This window comes from Hemicordylus capensis, chromosome 3, assembly GCF_027244095.1.
Source record: "Hemicordylus capensis ecotype Gifberg chromosome 3, rHemCap1.1.pri, whole genome shotgun sequence".
Classification (NCBI taxonomy): Eukaryota; Metazoa; Chordata; class Lepidosauria; order Squamata; family Cordylidae; genus Hemicordylus; species Hemicordylus capensis.
Genome location: NC_069659.1, coordinates 37651289 through 37668402, shown reverse-complemented (window position 1 = coordinate 37668402; position 17114 = coordinate 37651289). Strand labels below are relative to the sequence as shown.

General features: G+C 46.7%; 1 protein-coding gene across 10 annotated transcripts in view; it reads right to left on the bottom strand.

Annotated features, from left to right (window-relative positions):
- Positions 1 to 17114, bottom strand: part of WASF3 (WASP family member 3) — a 59036-nt gene that overhangs the window by 18834 nt on the left and 23088 nt on the right. For 8 of the 10 annotated variants that reach the window (XM_053306565.1, XM_053306561.1, XM_053306570.1 and 5 more), the window contains exons 2-4: positions 5753 to 5897; positions 4105 to 4239; positions 1810 to 1963 (exon numbers count right to left, since the gene is read on the bottom strand). In XM_053306565.1, the coding sequence (XP_053162540.1) occupies positions 1810 to 1963; positions 4105 to 4239; positions 5753 to 5885 (422 nt within the window). In that variant the 5' untranslated portion in view covers positions 5886 to 5897. Of the gene's footprint in view, positions 1 to 1809; positions 1964 to 4104; positions 4240 to 5752; positions 5898 to 8412; positions 8487 to 17114 lie in introns of all 10 variants that reach the window. The other 2 variants (XM_053306566.1, XM_053306571.1) reach the window with 2 other exon arrangements.

Here is a 17114-nt window from a genome sequence, read left to right as displayed (position 1 = left end):
GGGCCTAGAGCACCTTTCTTACGAGGCAAGGCTACAACACCTGGGGCTATATAGTTTAGAAAAAAACCGACAACTGCGGGGGGACATGATAGAGGTCTATAAAATCATGCATGGTGTGGAGAAAGTGGAGAGAGAGAAATTCTTCTCCCTCTCACATAACACTAGAACCAGAGGTTATCTCATGAAATTGATTGCCAGGAAACTTAGGACCAACAGATGGAGGTACTTTTTCACACAACGCATAATCAACTTGTGGAATTCTCTGCCACAAGATGTGGTGACAGCCAACAACCTGGATGGCTTTAAGGGGGGTTTGGACAACTTCATGGAGGAGAGGTCTAGCAAAGGCTACTCCACCTCCAGCCTCAAAGGCAGGATGCCTCTGAGTACCAGTTGCAGGGGAGTAACAGCAGGAGAGAGGTCTTGTGGTAGTGAGCATGACTTGTCCCCTTAGCTAAGCAGGGTCTGCCCTGGTTGCATATGAAAGGGAGACTAGAAATGTGAGCACTGTAAGATATTCCCCTTAGGGGATGGAGCCACTCTGAGAAGAGCATCTAGGTTCGAAGTTCCCTCCCTGGCATCTCCAAGATAGAGTTGAGGGAGAGACTCCTGCCTGCAACCTTAGAGAAGCCACTGCCAGTCTGGGTCGACAATACTGAGCAAGATGGACCTATGATCTGACTCAGAACGTGGCAGCTTCCTATGTTCCTCCTACCTGTAGGCTTCCAATGGCATCTGGTGGGCCACTGTGTGAAACAGGATACTGGACTAGATGGGCCTTGGGCCTGATCCAGCAGGGCTATTCTTATGTTCTTAAAACTCAGTGCTCCTCAGGGCATTTGTTCATATTATCACAGGGAAGAGAGCTGGTTTTTAACAAGAAGATTGCTTTCCTGCAACCAAACCCAGAAGGGTAGCATTCATCAGCAGCTCCACTAACTTATCCCAAGACATCATCTGGGGGGAAAGCAGTTTTGAATGGGACCTTGAGGCAGGAACTAGGAGCAACACTTTAAAATTTGCATCTAACGAAGTGCATGTGTAGAGAGGTCCGCAGGGATGTGCTGGGGGTGCAACCCCCCACCCCAGCCCTCCTACATGCATGCTGTTGCACTGGGGCTAAGACTTCTGAATATTGCCCATGCTCTAGAAGTAGTCGGTAACACTAGAAACATTTCACTTGGGCCAGCAATGTGTTTGCAATCTTACAGAGGGCTTCCAGAGCACAGGCAGTGCTCCGAAGTCTTAGACCTCGGATGCAACAGCGCATTAAGAGGGGGCCTGGCGGCCTGCACATGGCCTCCCAGTGTATCCCTACAGAGCATCCTTACACACACACTCTCTCTCTCCATTAGTCAGGACATCAGTCTGTATCCATATAATGCCAAGTTTTCAAGAAGCAAGCCACATAATTTAACTGGACCAATCTATTCACTTAATAATGATTATTACAGATAACCTCAATGTGAGAGTTATCATAATCAACTACCCTATCAGTCATCATGGGCCACTGTCCCAGCTAATTACCCAGTGACAGGAACTGAACTGGAACATCATGAGCCTGTCCTGGATGTGTTGTTACCTACAAATATGCTGACTCTTACTTCAGTTGCACAAAGTTGCCCTTAATGCTGGACAATAAAAAGCAACAGAACTGAAATTCAGAATTTACTGCACTATTTAAATTCAGCCCGATAGCTCTTATTATTAGTCGTCTTCTGCATTATCATATTCAAGAGTAAGAACAAATGCTAGTACTCGACAAAAAACCATTAGAGCAAGCCAGTTTACCATTTCAAGTTACCATACCTATATGAAGTAAGAATATTCAATGGAGGTGGCTTGTCACTCCGATTATAAATATCAGCCACAGGGTTGGGAATGCTGCTCTTGGAAACAACCTGCTGGTCCTGTACTGTGGAACTTTTGAATGCTTTTTTCATGTTGATATCCTGTAGTGACACTGTTGGAGAAAAGTACAATTCAGTATAGACACAATAATAAAGATAGAGCCGCACTTACCAAATTTCACTTCTAAAACCAAATATATACACCATTTAATCTTTTTTTTAAAGGTGAAGAGAATTCATAGGTTTTAAAATACTGTCTGGCACTCAACTCACCAGAAGGTTGCAGGGTTCCCCTTTCCTCCGGACCAGAAGGCAAGCACCTGAGGCCAGCCACCAAGCTTCCTCAAACACCCGACAATGACATTGGGGAGAGCCCAGTTGCTGGCAAGGGATGGCCTGGTGGGTCTGTCTTGATGTGCAGCATTCTAGCTGGGCCAAGCAGAGAGGGCTCCCCTCTCTGAAGATGGAACGGCCCCCAAACTGGCAGCAAAACAGTGTGGAGTCACTGGGCAGGAGTGAGGGAGGTAGACTCCAGGGAGGAGCCGCACAGGCCACCAGGGAAGCAGCAGACTGGGGTGGTGGTAGGGAGTGTGGAGTGAGGATGGAGCAAGGAATGGGGTGGGACCGAAGGGAGTGTCCTGAATGTGCCAGACTATTTAGATGGGCCCGCATCACTGATGGAGGTCAGTGGAGACAAGCGATGTCAGAATCTGGATGTCCTGGTGAGAAGCCAGATGTTTACACTCCCTAGCCAATGGAGGAGGAAAGGGGTGATTTAACCCCTTCCACACCCTTCTGAAGGAGCCTGGAACCACCACCTGGGGGCTAGAGGCAAGCTGTTAAACCTGACAAATACCAATTTGAATCTAACTGAAATTCTAGAGTCTAATGCATTTGTTTAAAAATGGCTTCACTAATTTACATGAATTCTGGTGAAAGGCAGATGTATGTTGCATTTTAAACCAAGCAGAGTATTATGTCACAGTAACAACTTACAACTGAGATCAGAGGGATTCAGGACTCATGAATTCACAATTATAACTATATTTTGCTTCTAAGAATTACTCTGTTCCTTAGCTATAGATAAATATAATTATTTTAGCTAGATTTTCAAGAAGGCTTCCAGTGAAATATCAGTCATTTCTTACTCAAAGATCATTATTTTAGGGAGGAATGGGCAATGAGCTTACTTGGTAAATCATGGATAGACCCAGGATAGACCCCCCATTCCTTACACCACTAAGGCAGCTCTAAGGGTTTATCTTCAGGATGCTGCAGCACAACCCAAGTGATGGACAGAGAAGATGCTGCTGTTTATCATCCCAGCCAGGTCAGGAAAGCTGGAGAAGCCATAGGAACCTAGCTGGCCCTGAGGAAATCCTCCAAGCCCACTTTCTCCACATGCTATGTTTTGAGAACTTTCCTTTATTCTGCAAGTCATTACGATGGATTCCATTAGTGCTGGGTCTTAAATTAGACTGTTATGCCAATTTGTTTTTAACTGTCTGAAACTTTGCTGATTTTATATACTGTTTTATTGTTGAATGTGTTGCATTTTTGTTCTTTACGCTGCCTTGGCAAAACAAGTATATTTAAAGGCATGGTGTAAATGATGTATTTATTTATTTAGCAAATTTAGACTAAAATAATAATAAAATAATGAAATAAAATATAACTTGCTTCAAGTTTGGCTCCTTAGGCTGAGCAACTAGTCTCTCTAGGAGTTGCTAGGCTCACTTCTTACCTCCTACCCAACTGCCAGCTTTGAGAACAGAACGGCCTGCCTGATCTACCTGTACCTGCCTCTGCCCCCCTGCAAACCACCTGCCTTCCCCAGAACCTGTACCCACTGTGGCCCAACAGATACTGGCAATCTTAGTGTGCTACATCCACATCAATCTACAACAGATTACACTAATAATGGATGACACATATCCAAAACAGCAAAGCCAATTAAACATAAAAGTATCCTGTAAAGAGAAGCAAGAGCATGCACGCCTGGCTTCCTCCTAGCTAGAAATATTAAACAGTTCTAAAATATTTTCCACATTTTTGCTTCTCCTCCTCCTGGCCCTTCCTCCTCACCCCCACCCACAAAAAGGCCTTTTCCCAAAGCAACTACTTTTAAGAAACAGCAAGATGAAATATCACTCAATACCAACTCCAGAGAAAAAAAGTAGTGTGCTTGCTGAGCAATTAATTACTGTGCTCATCAATATCACTTCTGGCCCAATGCTCAAATGCAATTACTTACCTTCTTCCACAGTTGAATCCAGCTGGGTAACTTTGACAGCAAGCCGGTCAATTCTGTCTTGAAGGGAATTTGCTCGTATGTAGAAGTTGTTGGCCTCATTAAACAGCTCACCAAATATGTCTTCAGCATGCTTGCCTGTAGAGAAAGGGGAAGACATCTCCTTAAGACATTTTTTAAGTAGTACGATGTTTCTTTGAGAAAGGAACATTGGAAGGGTCCTTTTTCACTGTAACTGGAGCCCATCCTGTAGTTAAGGATATTTCCCACATGCCTCTAGGATCAACAGGAAGTTTCAACAGCCAAGATTTCCTGTGTGACTAGGCAGCTCCCAGATCCTCAGTTCCTTTTCCTGTCACCTCAGGATCAGCAGCAAACAGAGAGAGCTCCTCTAGCATTTTCCCAAAATCTTTACCACCTTTGCCTTGCACCCCTATTTTCAGGTATTTCTTTATCTCTGGGCTTCCTCTTCCACCCTCCCACCTCAGTCTCTCAACTACCTTTTCCTGCTCCTCCACTCTCAATTATTTTCCCCTGCTCCTCCGCTTCCTCTCTCGGTTGCACATGGAGCACACCCACGCCGCAGGAGCCCTGATGTAGCCAGCTTGCTTGTTGTCGGAGGGGGAGCAACGGGCTGAAGCCCACTCCCCAGATGAGGCTAAGATTGCCACCTTTAAGGGGGCTAGAGCCGTGCTGCACAAAACCCCCAAAAAATCAAAGAAAAAAGAGAAGCCCTGCACTTCCGGGAGCCGTCGGAGGATGCTCAAGCTGCTGGTCTCATGGCTCAGCGAGTGCTTGCTGCTCCAGGTGGTCTGCCAGCAGCAGCAGCCTCACCGGATCCCGTCCCCATGATTACTGGGCCACCAAGGAAGCCAAGGAGAAAATGTGGCTGCCACGGTGAGGAGCACACAAGCAGGACATGTGGCCGAAGTGGCGACAGGCACCATCTTGCCGCCCGTGAACTCTGTGAGTGCCATGCCTGTGGGGAATGGGGGCAATGTGGTCCTTCCCTTACCCACCACAATACCCGCCACTGAGGCCGCCACAGAGGAGCAACTGGAGGACATCAGGGACAACAACTCCTCTACTTTACTCGTGAGTAACTCCGGGAACGGGCAGAGCACGGTGGATCCTCCCTTCTCGGAGGACGGGGGCCGAGTGGCTCAGGGGGTTCATTGCCAGGGAATTTAGGGCACTGATCCCATTGCTGGCTACAGAGGGGAGAGCACTCCTGGCCCCCACTGAAACACAACTACAGGATGGGTTCCGATTACGGTGGAAAAAAATATGCTCACTATAGTGCTGATGCTGTATGCAGACTGTCAAGCAAATTAAAATGAACTACCACATTTATTCTGCAATTTGACTGAAGGCTGCTCAATTGGTGCACAAACAAACCCATCTCTACACAGGCAGAGTAGCTCCACTTCTCCAGCAAAGCCTGAGGAAATAAGTAGCTGGGAATAGCGTGGACACAGCTGTTTTAAGTCACCCAACCAAAAAATTAGAGTGTCTTCTCCGTTTTTCAGAACCCATAGTCAAAGCCCATAGTCCAGCCAAGATAATTTTTTTAAATGGCCAAGGCTTTCCCATAGATTTTTTTTTTAAAGAAGAAGAAGAAAAGGCTGTTCATAACCAAGTAGTGACTTACTTAGGCTGCTCAGCTGGCGTATAATAGCAGCAAGAGTACTATTGGTCACACATTCTAATTCACTAGTAATTCCCTCAGGCAGAGCTCCTCGGCAAAGGTGCCGAGGTTCAATGTTCCTTTTGACTAACGGCATGATTCAAAATCTCTGAAAGAAAAGAAGAGAATGTTAGACTTGCCAAATAAATAAAACTTGCCACTGTAGTACAAGAACAATGGAAAGTAGTGATCTTGTTTCTGCTTATCTCATAGCAGGGGAGAGATTAGGGATGCCTCTACCAGCTACTTTGGAAGTCTTTTGTACTTTTCTGCACTTGTGGAACTCCAAAAGAAAGAGGATGTATGGGAAGTGAATGAGATGACAATTGAGTTCAAGCATACATAGCTTGAGCAGTTGCATTTGAAGTTGTATTTGGTGTTTCTTGATCCTTAAGTCAAGTCACTGTTTTTAGAATATCTATATCTCACCTCCCACAATCAAGTCTTCACAAGCTAGCTACTGGCTAACATGCAATGCTTAATCAAAGTGAAGTTGCAATGTTTCTAGTATCAATTTAAACTAGGCTACTCACAAGTAGCAAGGTGTTTGTAAGTAAAGGCAAACCTTGTTACTCGCGGGGGTTCCATTCCTTGCCTACTGCCGCATGTAACGAAACAGCAAGTAATGATGAGGGATGCCTCTACCAGCTACAGAGGGTTGTCCCTTTGGGGGAGCCACTTCGGGGGATGGCGAGGGCCAGGTCTCTTGGCCTAGATATTTCTATATGGCGGGGGGGGGCATTTAATAGTGGAGCTTCTGTTTTAATTTGTCCTGGGTGAGACAATCTTAGAATGTGTCTGGGCTTAACTAGGGATGTGCACAAAACTGGTTTGCCCGGTTCGGATCAGATCCGAACCGGGTCTGAACCAGGAGGGGGTGGTTTGGTTTTGGTTTTGTTCGAACCACCCCCTGGTTCGGTTCGAATCCGAACCGGTTTGGACCAGTTTGGATGCCCAAAAATTGGTAGGATGGTAGCTGGCACCCAGGGGTACCTGTCACCCAAACCCCAAAGCAATTGGACACTCGTACAATTTTTAATGAATTTTTGGAAATTATTTTTATTTTTTTCTCATAGGATATAATGGGACTCTAACCAGGCCATTATTCCTTATTGTGGAGCACCCATGGGTGCCAACAACCATGCAAACCCTGAAGCAATCAGACACCCTATGATTTTTTATGAATATTTGAAATATTTTTAATTATTTTTCTCATAGAGTATAATGGGACCCGAACCAGTCCATATCCCCTATTGTGGAGCACCTAGGTGCACAAAAGCAGGGTGGGTGGTAGACAGACAGGGGTGCCTATCACCCAAAAAAATCCCAAGGCAATTGGACACTCCTCTGATTATTGGTGAATTGTTAAAGTATTTTTGAATTCCTCATAGAGAATAATTAGGATTGCAGCAAATGTATAGCTTCACGTCGGGGGGAAAGGGGTGTCATAGAGTGCAGTGTGGTGGCTGGTAGTTCCTAGGGTGGGCAAGGAAGCTATCAGAAATACTTGAAAGGAATTGGGTAAAGGGGTGATTTTTAAGTTATTTTTGAAGTTTACGCATCTTTAAGGTTTTTCTCCATAAAGAAGAATGGAGGTGTCAGCAAATGTATAGCTTCACATTGAGGGCAAAGCGGTGGCCTAGAGCAGTGTGGGGTTGGTGGTAGTGCCAGGTAGGGGCAAGGAAGCTACCTGAATTTTTTCAAAGGATTTGGGCAGAGGGCTGATTTTTGGTTAATTGTTGAAGTTTACACGTCTTTAAGGTTTTCCCTCATAATAATTTATAATGGAGCTTTCAGCAGCCCCATAAGTGCACTATGATAGCAAATGAGATTTTCAATGAGACACCATGAATCCACTCTAATATGCTATCATAGAATCCACACTCAGTACCTCAGAAACAACAGAACCCTGTACCCCATGGGTTAGAAACCCATGGGGGTGGTTGGCACCCTATGTGCACTACACCACCACTTGCTCTGGGCCACCCCAGCACCCCCCAAGTGCACTTATGGGGAATCCTGTGATTTCCCCATTGTCATGGACGGACCACCATCTGGTTATGGTTGGACTCACAATCACTTCCCACCTTCACAGGGGTGAGGGTCCTATTAGGATGATCCGCTCGAGAAGGTTATTGGATCCAATAGGATTTCAAGAAGCCTTGGAGGGATTTAGTGTTGGCTCTGCTGGTGATCCTGTTGATGCCCTGGTGGAGAATTGGAACAGCAAACTCACTGGCGCAGTAGACATGATTGCTCCTAAGCGTCCTCTCCTACCTGCTTCAAAATTGGCCCGTTGGTATACGGAAGAACTACGGGGGCTGAAGCGGCAAGGTAGACGACTGGAGTGCAAGTGGAGAAAGACTCGGCTTGAATCCGACAGATTGCAACATAGAGCTCATTTGAAGACCTATGCTCAGGCCATACGTGCGGCAAAGAAGCAATTCTTCTCTGCCCGTATTGCATCCACAAGTTCACGTCGGTGTGAGAGGGTTAGTGAGTGCCCCTCCTCCCTTGAATCAGAATCTGGAACCATCGATTACCCGCTGTGATGTGTTTAATGAATTCTTTGTGGGGGAAATCTCTCGTATTCGGGCCAACTTAGACTCCGTCTCCACAATTACCTCAGTGTCTGATGTGGAGGTGTTCAGCGACTCCTCTTGCGTGATTAGGTTGGATCAGTTCCAGTCTGTGACTCCTGAGGATGTGGACAAGCTGATTGGAATGGTGCAGCCTACCACCTGTTCTCTTGACCCTTGTCCGACATGGCTTATATTATCTGGCTGGGGAGATGTTATAGAAGGCCTGGTAGAGATTATAAATGCATCTCTGAGGGAAGGTAGGATGCCTCCTTGTCTTAAGGAGGCAATTATTAGACTGCTTCTGAAGAAGCCTACCCTAGGTCCCTCGGAGTTGAACAACTACAGGCCTGTCTTCAACCTTCCATGGCTGGGCAAGGTAATTGAGAGGGTGGTGGCCTCCCAACTCCAGACAGTCTTGGATTAAACTGATTATCTTGACCCATTTCAAACTGGCTTTCGGGCTGGCTATGGGGTGGAGACTGCCTTGGTCAGCCTGATGGATGCTCTCCAATTGGCAATTGACAGAAGAATTGTTGCAAACCAATATGTTTTAAGTGCTATACCAACTTGTTAGCACACATATTTGTCCAGAAAATATATTAATCCCCAACAGAAACTTTGAAAATTTATATCAGTCTTTTATCTTGATAATAATTTAAATCAGCACACTCTGTGGCCAAGCCATATAGATTTTGCCCCTGAGGAAAGCACTTCACTTTTGCCCCTAGGAATCAATGTCACTCTCTTGTACAGGAAAAGGACATACACTCAGGGGCATAATTAGGGTGGAAGTATACTTGCTCCTGGTGACCCCAGTGTGAAGTTAGAAGCAGGTTTTTCTCCCTCTCAGCCACATATACACAGCTGCCATAATCATGAGCATGTATTCCTCCAACTGTCCCAGATTCCAGTATCCCATCCTGCCATGTATACTGAAGGGACATCTGTGCAGGTGGGGGAGGGGGGCACAATGCAACTGTGTATGCTGTACACAAGTAAAGGAGTACATGAATGAGCAGAATGCTCAGTGGCGTACTGGGGGGAAACGGCGACCAGGGCAAGCTCTGCCCCTGAAATTGCGCCTCCCGCCCCCCCCCCCCCACATACCTGAGTGCGCCCCCCGCCCCGAGTGAGCGCGGCGGTGGCGGGAGTGAGCGCAGCGGCGGCGGGCGGCAGCAGGAGTGAGCCCGGCGGCGGTGGGAGTGAGCCCGGCGGTGGCGGGCAGCGGCGGATCATCACCCAGTGCAGCGGTGGTGGGTGGCGGCAGATCGCCCAGTGCGGCGGTGGTGGGTGGCGGGCGGCAGCAGCGGATCGAGTGCAGCAGAGCAACGCCGAGGCCTGCCTTCTGGCCCGGCGTCTCTTCCCAACTGCGAGGCGCGCCTGTGCAGTTGGGAAGCAATGCCGGGCCAGACTGCAGGCCTCGGCGTCGCTCTGCTGCACTCGATCCGCTGCTGCCGGCCGCCGCCCGCCACCGCCGCACTGGGCGAGCCGCCGCCGCCCGCCACCGCCGCACTGGGCGAGCCGCCGCCGCCGCCCGCCGCCGCCCGCCACCGCCGCACTGGGCGAGCTGCCGCCGCCCGCCACCGCCGCACTGGGCGAGCTGCCGCCGCCCGCCACCGCCGCACTGGGCGAGCTGCCGCCGCCCGCCGCCGCCCGCCACCGCCGCACTGGGCGAGCCGCCGCCGCCCGCCGCCGCCCGCCACCGCCGCACTGGGCGAGCCGCCGCCGCCCGCCGCCGCCTGCCACCGCCGCACTGGGCGAGCCGCCGCCGCCCGCCGCCCGCCGCCGCCCGCCGCCCGCCGCCGCCCGCCACCGCCGCACTGGGCGAGCCGCCGCCGCCGCCCGCCACCGCCGCACTGGGCGAGCCGCCGCCGCCGCCCGCCACCGCCGCACTGGGCGAGCCGCCGCCGCCGCCCGCCACCGCCGCACTGGGCGAGCCGCCGCCGCCGCCCGCCACCGCCGCACTGGGCGAGCCGCCGCCGCCGCCCGCCACCGCCGCACTGGGCGAGCCGCCGCCGCCGCCCGCCACCGCCGCACTGGGCGAGCCGCCGCCGCCGTCCGCCACCGCCGCACTGGGCGAGCCGCCGCCGCCGTCCGCCACCGCCGCACTGGGCGAGCCGCCGCCGCCGCCCGCCACCGCCGCACTGGGCGAGCCGCCGCCGCCGCCCGCCACCGCCGCACTGGGCGAGCCGCCGCCGCCGCCCGCCACCGCCGCACTGGGCGAGCCGCCGCCGCCGCCCGCCACCGCCGCACTGGGCGAGCCGCCGCCGCCCGCCACCGCCGCGGGGGTCGGGGGGCATGCCACTTTTTGGCGCCCCCCACATGACCCACCAGAGTGGTGCCCAGGGCACGTGCTCTGCCTGCCCCCCCTATCGTTATGCCCCTGAGAATGTTTCTCCTCTTGCACAGGGGTGGAACTGGGGGAGAGTAATTTTTGCCAGTCTCCCTTTCCCTCTGCAGCTTTGTGTCTACCAAAAATATGTTCTTAAAGATTGTGGGACAGAGACATATTTTCAGTGGGCACAGGGGGCTACAGAAAGAAAGTGGGGAATAGGGGAACATCATTCCAGTCCATCCCATGTGGGAAAAGAAGCATTTCACTTGCACACTTCTTACTCTGGATGATATCCACTGCGTCCCCACAATCAATGAAGGCTGCCTATTAGGCCTATGCATTTCCGGATATCAGATTTTGGAAATGGTTGCATTTAGGGGGATATCAGAGATTATTCCAGTCTAAAATAGGGAAGCCTATATCAGATTGGGATATCAAAAATGGTTTTGGGGATTTCAAAGCACAAAATGGCAGTGGAAATACAAAATTGAGTCCACTTTTTTTTTCATGATCACGGGGGTGGGGAGCCATCTTATACCTGCTGTCGTAAACCTGTCAGGCTAATCTAGAGCTAGAGCTAGAAGACGGAGCGTGAAGTAGGCAAAGGGTCAAAAGGAGAATGTCAGAGCCAAGCAGTAAGCAATTTCCAAACCAAAGCCAATCTGAGTTGTTACAATATCCTGTTGGTCAAACCAAGTCCAAGTAGAATTCCATGAACAGAGTCCAAACAGTCCAAAGTCAAAGCACAGTCAAAACAAGCAGGAACACAGCTGGGTAGCTCAGCAAAGTATGACGTTGCTACCAGCAATGCAGCTGAAGTGAAGCCATCTTAAATAGGCCAAAGCCATGTGCTTTCAATCATGGGTCCCTGACTCAGCAGCTCTTCTTGTCAGTTGAGCTGTTCTGCACGTGTGTCTCCTTATCGCCTACTGTCTCTTTGACTGACGCCTCCCTACAGCTGAGATCGGCTGCGCCTCCTCCACAGGAGCTGTCGTACTAGGCTCTGTTTATTTTTCAACATCCCGTGAGTCAGTCCCACTTGCCTCTGCAACTTCTTGCCTTTGAGGTTATAGCACTCCCTCCTCTGCTATCACACTGCCTGTCTCCTCCTCATCCTCAGAGTCTGATAGCATGCCCATGACACCTGCCCATGCATTTATCTCTTTATTTAGGTGATTTTTTACTTACAATTTAAAAATAAAATGGTAGATTTTCAGATGTTACATCACCTTCCCTGTGATTCTCTGATGTTACATCCCTTTTTGCCACAACTCTTGGATGTGAGTCCAATTTCCAAGTTACTTTAAAAAATAATTAAAAATCAGTACATGGACCAAGTAAACTCAAATTAAATACACAGGGCCCTGCCATTCTCAACTATGACTGTGCAAAAATCTCAGAGCTTCCTGCCCAGCCATTTTTTTAATCTTACCCAACCTCTCCATCTTTCTCCTGCCAATTTTTTTAAACTTCCCCATAGACATCTATGGGGATGTTTACCAAAAATTATCAGATTTCTGGAAGGAAATTAGATACTGAAAATGATATTCTGAAGGAACCCAGAAGTAAAATCTATTATTTCCAACCAGATACGGATCAGATCCAAAATTTGCGATCATGCACAGGCCTACTGCCTACTCAGGGCCTGAGGTGACAAGGATGTTAGTGGACAATTCCCCACTACAACCACCACCAACCAACCAACCAACCAACCAACTACAGAAACACAGCAACACTTATCCTCTGAAGGAACACTTTACTTTCTCTGATTTTACTGTATTTTACTTTTAATACAGTAAAATCAGTGTACTCTGGGATGCCACTGGAGCAGCAGCTAAATCTGCCCAAGCAGTGTCTGAGGTAGGGGCAGGTTTTACCACTTTCCACATTGCAGCCAGCTGATTTTGCCCCACAGAATTCAGTGGGAGCTATTATGAGCCAAGCCAAGCCTCCCTCCCTCCAGCTAGTTTCACCCTGAATTCCATTTCATCACCATGCTAAAGTGAGACAGTACCCAGGAGCAGACTTTTCTAAGTCTAATGGTATTTGTATGGAAGAACAAACAAAAAGTGTTAAGTGTATCCTGTTTTTTGTTTTAAATTAACATTTGAATATGCACCAGAATAAATAACTGGAAAAACAAAGAACAAAGGAAGAACAGCTACTATGACCCTAGTTTCAGAATTTATCCCTGAAGCCAAAGTGTAACATTTCAGAACAACATCTACAACATGCAAGGACAACTACAATACCATAGCATAACAAGACAAAGTTCAAAGAGAAGCCAAATGTAGAGTAAGAGGCATGGACACCTACCACATGCAATGGATAATCCCAGTTAACAACAGCATGGCTATTATTAGAGACTGGCCTCAAGTTGCCCTTAATTTCAACACAGAAGTGGCTGGCAAGAAATCAAATCAGTAGCAGCTGCTTCTAGAATAATTCTGTAGTGGAGATGGGTTCATCACCGTGGAGGCAGTGGCAAGCAAGTCTGAGTGAAACATCCAGCTCCCTGCTGGTTAAGGGTGAAGGGCTAAAACAAAGGCAATAGCTGATCCAAGACCAAAGACTGGACAATGTATTTTTGCTCGTTCTATGTCTTAGACCCTACAATGTCATGTTCTCAAGAAAAGGTGCAGGAAGGTTGAGCTCTCTTGCCAGGCTTTACCATGTTTAGGTTTCCCCCCCACTCCCCATAGACTCCCCGCCCCCGCAACTTAACAAGGTCTCCTTGCACACCATCACTGCTTCAAATGAATTTCTTCATTTTGCAATACACCTTGCCAAACAAACAAAAAAGTTCAGAGAACATTTGAATTGCTAGGAAGAGAAAGCAGCTGCAGCTGCATTTTCTCTTCCCATTTTTAAATATTTTTTTCTGAAAGCTTCAGAGGAGATTCCAATAATTATGATATAGGTTTCCCTATTTCAGATCAGAATTCTTCCCAATATATCTGATATCTGACCCAATATCGCTACTGGATATGTCCGACTACACAGACCTATTACTAACTATCAATTTCTCTTGACTCATTTGAATTTAGACCTCATTGATGAAGCTATTGTTTTGACTGTGAAGGAAAACTAGCAAAGATAAACTGGCATTCTTCATGAGTGTACCTTTGCCCTAATCCTATATGGAGTCATGAGTATACAACTATTCAGCTGCCCCCCACAGATATATTTGAATATGCATCCCATTTTGCACCGTTGTTCACTCAAATAGTGACCAGATTACAGAATTAACAGAAGATACTAACTTAATCCTGTTCTCAACTGCAAAGGCTGCTCATCTGCACAGAACAACTTCCAGATGGTTCACAATACATGAGTGGAGTATTCTATTTGAGAACTCTTCAAAGATTTTCATTTATTTAAACAACATATTTGACCTGCTTTTCTCACTTAGCATCCTATAGTGGCATCAAACAATATTTAATGATATACAACATGACATAGCAGCAGATAAATCCATAATTAGCCAGAACAGAAACAAATACCTGGCAAGTAGCCCACCTCAGCCAAAACCACAGATGTGAGTTTTCTATAAAATTTTGAGTTGGAGAATGTTCTGCGAAATTTCCCCATATACGTTTTTCCCTATTTGTGTAAAATTGGCATTAATTATTAGTAAATTTTATTGTGCACATTTCCCTGACCCTCTACATAGATTGTGAGTTATTTAGCATGCTATTTGACTTACTGATCTAGCTTTTTCTTTTAAAAAACAAAACAAAAACAAAAACCCACATTAATTTCCCACACTGCATCTCTAAAGATTTTCAAGTAGCCAAGTTGTTGAACTGAAATATTTAAAATGTATGTGTGGTGGTGGGGGTTGTTCAATAAAAACACTCAAGGTGATTTAAATGTTATACTGAAATTCAAAGCTTTAAGGAGAAAACATATTTTTATTGGTAAAAGTAGAGTGTGCCGTCGAGTCGGTGTCGGCTCCTGGCAACTACAGAGCCCTGTGGTTGTCTCTGGTAGAATACAGGAAGGGGAATATCCAATAAATCAATAAAACATATATGTACTCTCTCACACACTTCCTAGGGATCATCACATGAAAACCATCACGTTACAACTTTGAAATGGTCAAACTTGTGCAATATTGCACTGCAAGCAATTCATTACTGATGAATATTATGAAACAATGCTGCACATCCATGCATATTGTGCATGTGCAGCAGTACAAGTTCCAGATGACCACTGTGCTCTTGCTTGGGCAGGGAAGGGGCTATTTTCACCAATCACCACTTCCCTCTGAAGCCCATGTGTCACCAACAATAGGAATGATGAGGAAAGCATTGTTAGAGTGCTGACACCATTCTTAGTCACCATGGCTCCTCTCCACACTCAGTGGCAGCATGGAGAGAGATTGGAGATTCACAGAGCCAGTGCATGTACCCCACTGTTAGATCATCAGGGTGCACAGTACATGAGCCACTGAGCCTAGTGCAAGGAAGATTAAGCAGACAATTGATATCAGCTTATCACATGATTTCTAAATGCCTGTTGTAAAAACAGAAAACTATTGCTTATTTCTGAGGAAAGAACAAGTAGCAAAGAGTTCAAGTTGCAGAAAAGTGCTTCTTAGACTGATGATCCGAACACATTTCCAAGAAGATCTAGGTTCAGATTTCTGTTGGGTCATATAACAAAAAATTTTTCTCAGGCAACCCTTCCTCAGAGAGTAATTCTGAGGATGAAGGAGGATGACCTGCATGTGCTCTGAGCTCCCAGGAGGAAAGGCAGGATACACATGTAATAAAAATAAATTCAATTGGGCAACAGAGCAAATTGATCACAAAGGTTACAAATAAGAGGAAAAGTTTCAAAAAGAGACTTCATAAGCATTTGTGTTGTATAGGTGAAGTCTAAGGAATCTCTATGAGATGTGGTTATGGAAAGACAAACCAATGGATCTTTTCCAACCTTTTCAAATGTTCCATTCTTTACTTTGATGATCTCTCAAGATAATGTTGTTAGGAGAAATAATGTGTGCTAAGGGAAGTGCATCAACTTCTGCAAATTGCATTATGCTGTACTGTGAAGATCTATCCAGTTACTGTCTTGGCACTAATATGGTCAATTTTAAGGGATTATAACTCCAGCATATTTGAAAAAAAGTCCAGAATTTGCAAATCTCTAAACAAACTTGTTGATGTATAGCTTTGGAGATTTAGAACATACTTTTAAATGACAAAATGCATCCTAACAAAGTAAGAAAATGAATTGATCTTTTCTAAAAGAATCTGAGGTTGTTCTCAAGATCATTTTTTGTAGTAGAAGACAGTAAACAAGGTATACAGGCTCATGTGGCGCCACAGGAATCCCACAAATCCATCCCTGCATATGTGTGGACCCTGACTCTTGTACCCAGGTCTTAACCAATGTAGATGGAAAACAGCTGCTGTCCTACCTCAGAATTTGGTTATGAGGGTGCACGCACTGTTCTACACAGCAACCAGCAGTCAGCCATCATCTTTATCAGAGAGTTCTCAAGCAGAGGAGATTTGCTTGTGCAATGAGGGCTGCCTCTTTACTTGGAACACAATGCATTGTGAGATACTTGGAAATACCAACAAGTGTGTTACCAGATTCCTATGTAGAATTACTTTAATGGTAGACATTAGAAAGTTACTGGTAGTGCACCACAGGTTCACCTCCAATCATGTTTTTTCTGCAATTATCATGGCTGCAAGTTTTCATTAAACAGAAATATATTTCATTTCCATCTGAGTATTTGCATGACTGAATTTGAGGCTTCTTTAATATAAACAGTGCATGTGTGATTATTTATTCTGTGTTATATTAATGGCACTAGAACACAAATAAGGTCAATGGAATAGGTAGGATAGCAATGAAGTAGCATGTGAGTAGGAATTTCAGCAGGCTTCTGTGGCAGGCAGAAACAAGAAAGTAGTCTGAATTATCCAACAACATTTTAAAATGCTGTGCTCAAGGATAAAAACTTGCAAGGCATCAGCACATTTATTATTTTTGCACTAGTTATGAGGGACAGATAACACAAATAATGAGTGGGGTCAGACAATACAACTACTATAGTTCCTTGGGTTATGAGTGCAACGCATGTAAACTCTGAGCCTGCATGCTTCCTCCTTCATTTTCCTTCTGGATATCCTTCTAGCAGTGGTCTATAAACACCTATACACGGAGTCTCTCACCTGGTGTTGGTGTCTGCCATCTCCCTTACTGTCATTTGACCTTTTGACCAGCTGTCATGTTTTACTCCTGGTTCTACTGTGTCCCCTTCTGGTTTATCTGAAAAGTTTGCACCTTTGCACTTTAGGGGATTTTGCTTGCTGAACGAGATACTACCCACTTCCTGTCAGCAATCCCCCAGGCATCATTTTAAAAGCTGCTCTGCAACCTTTTTGAT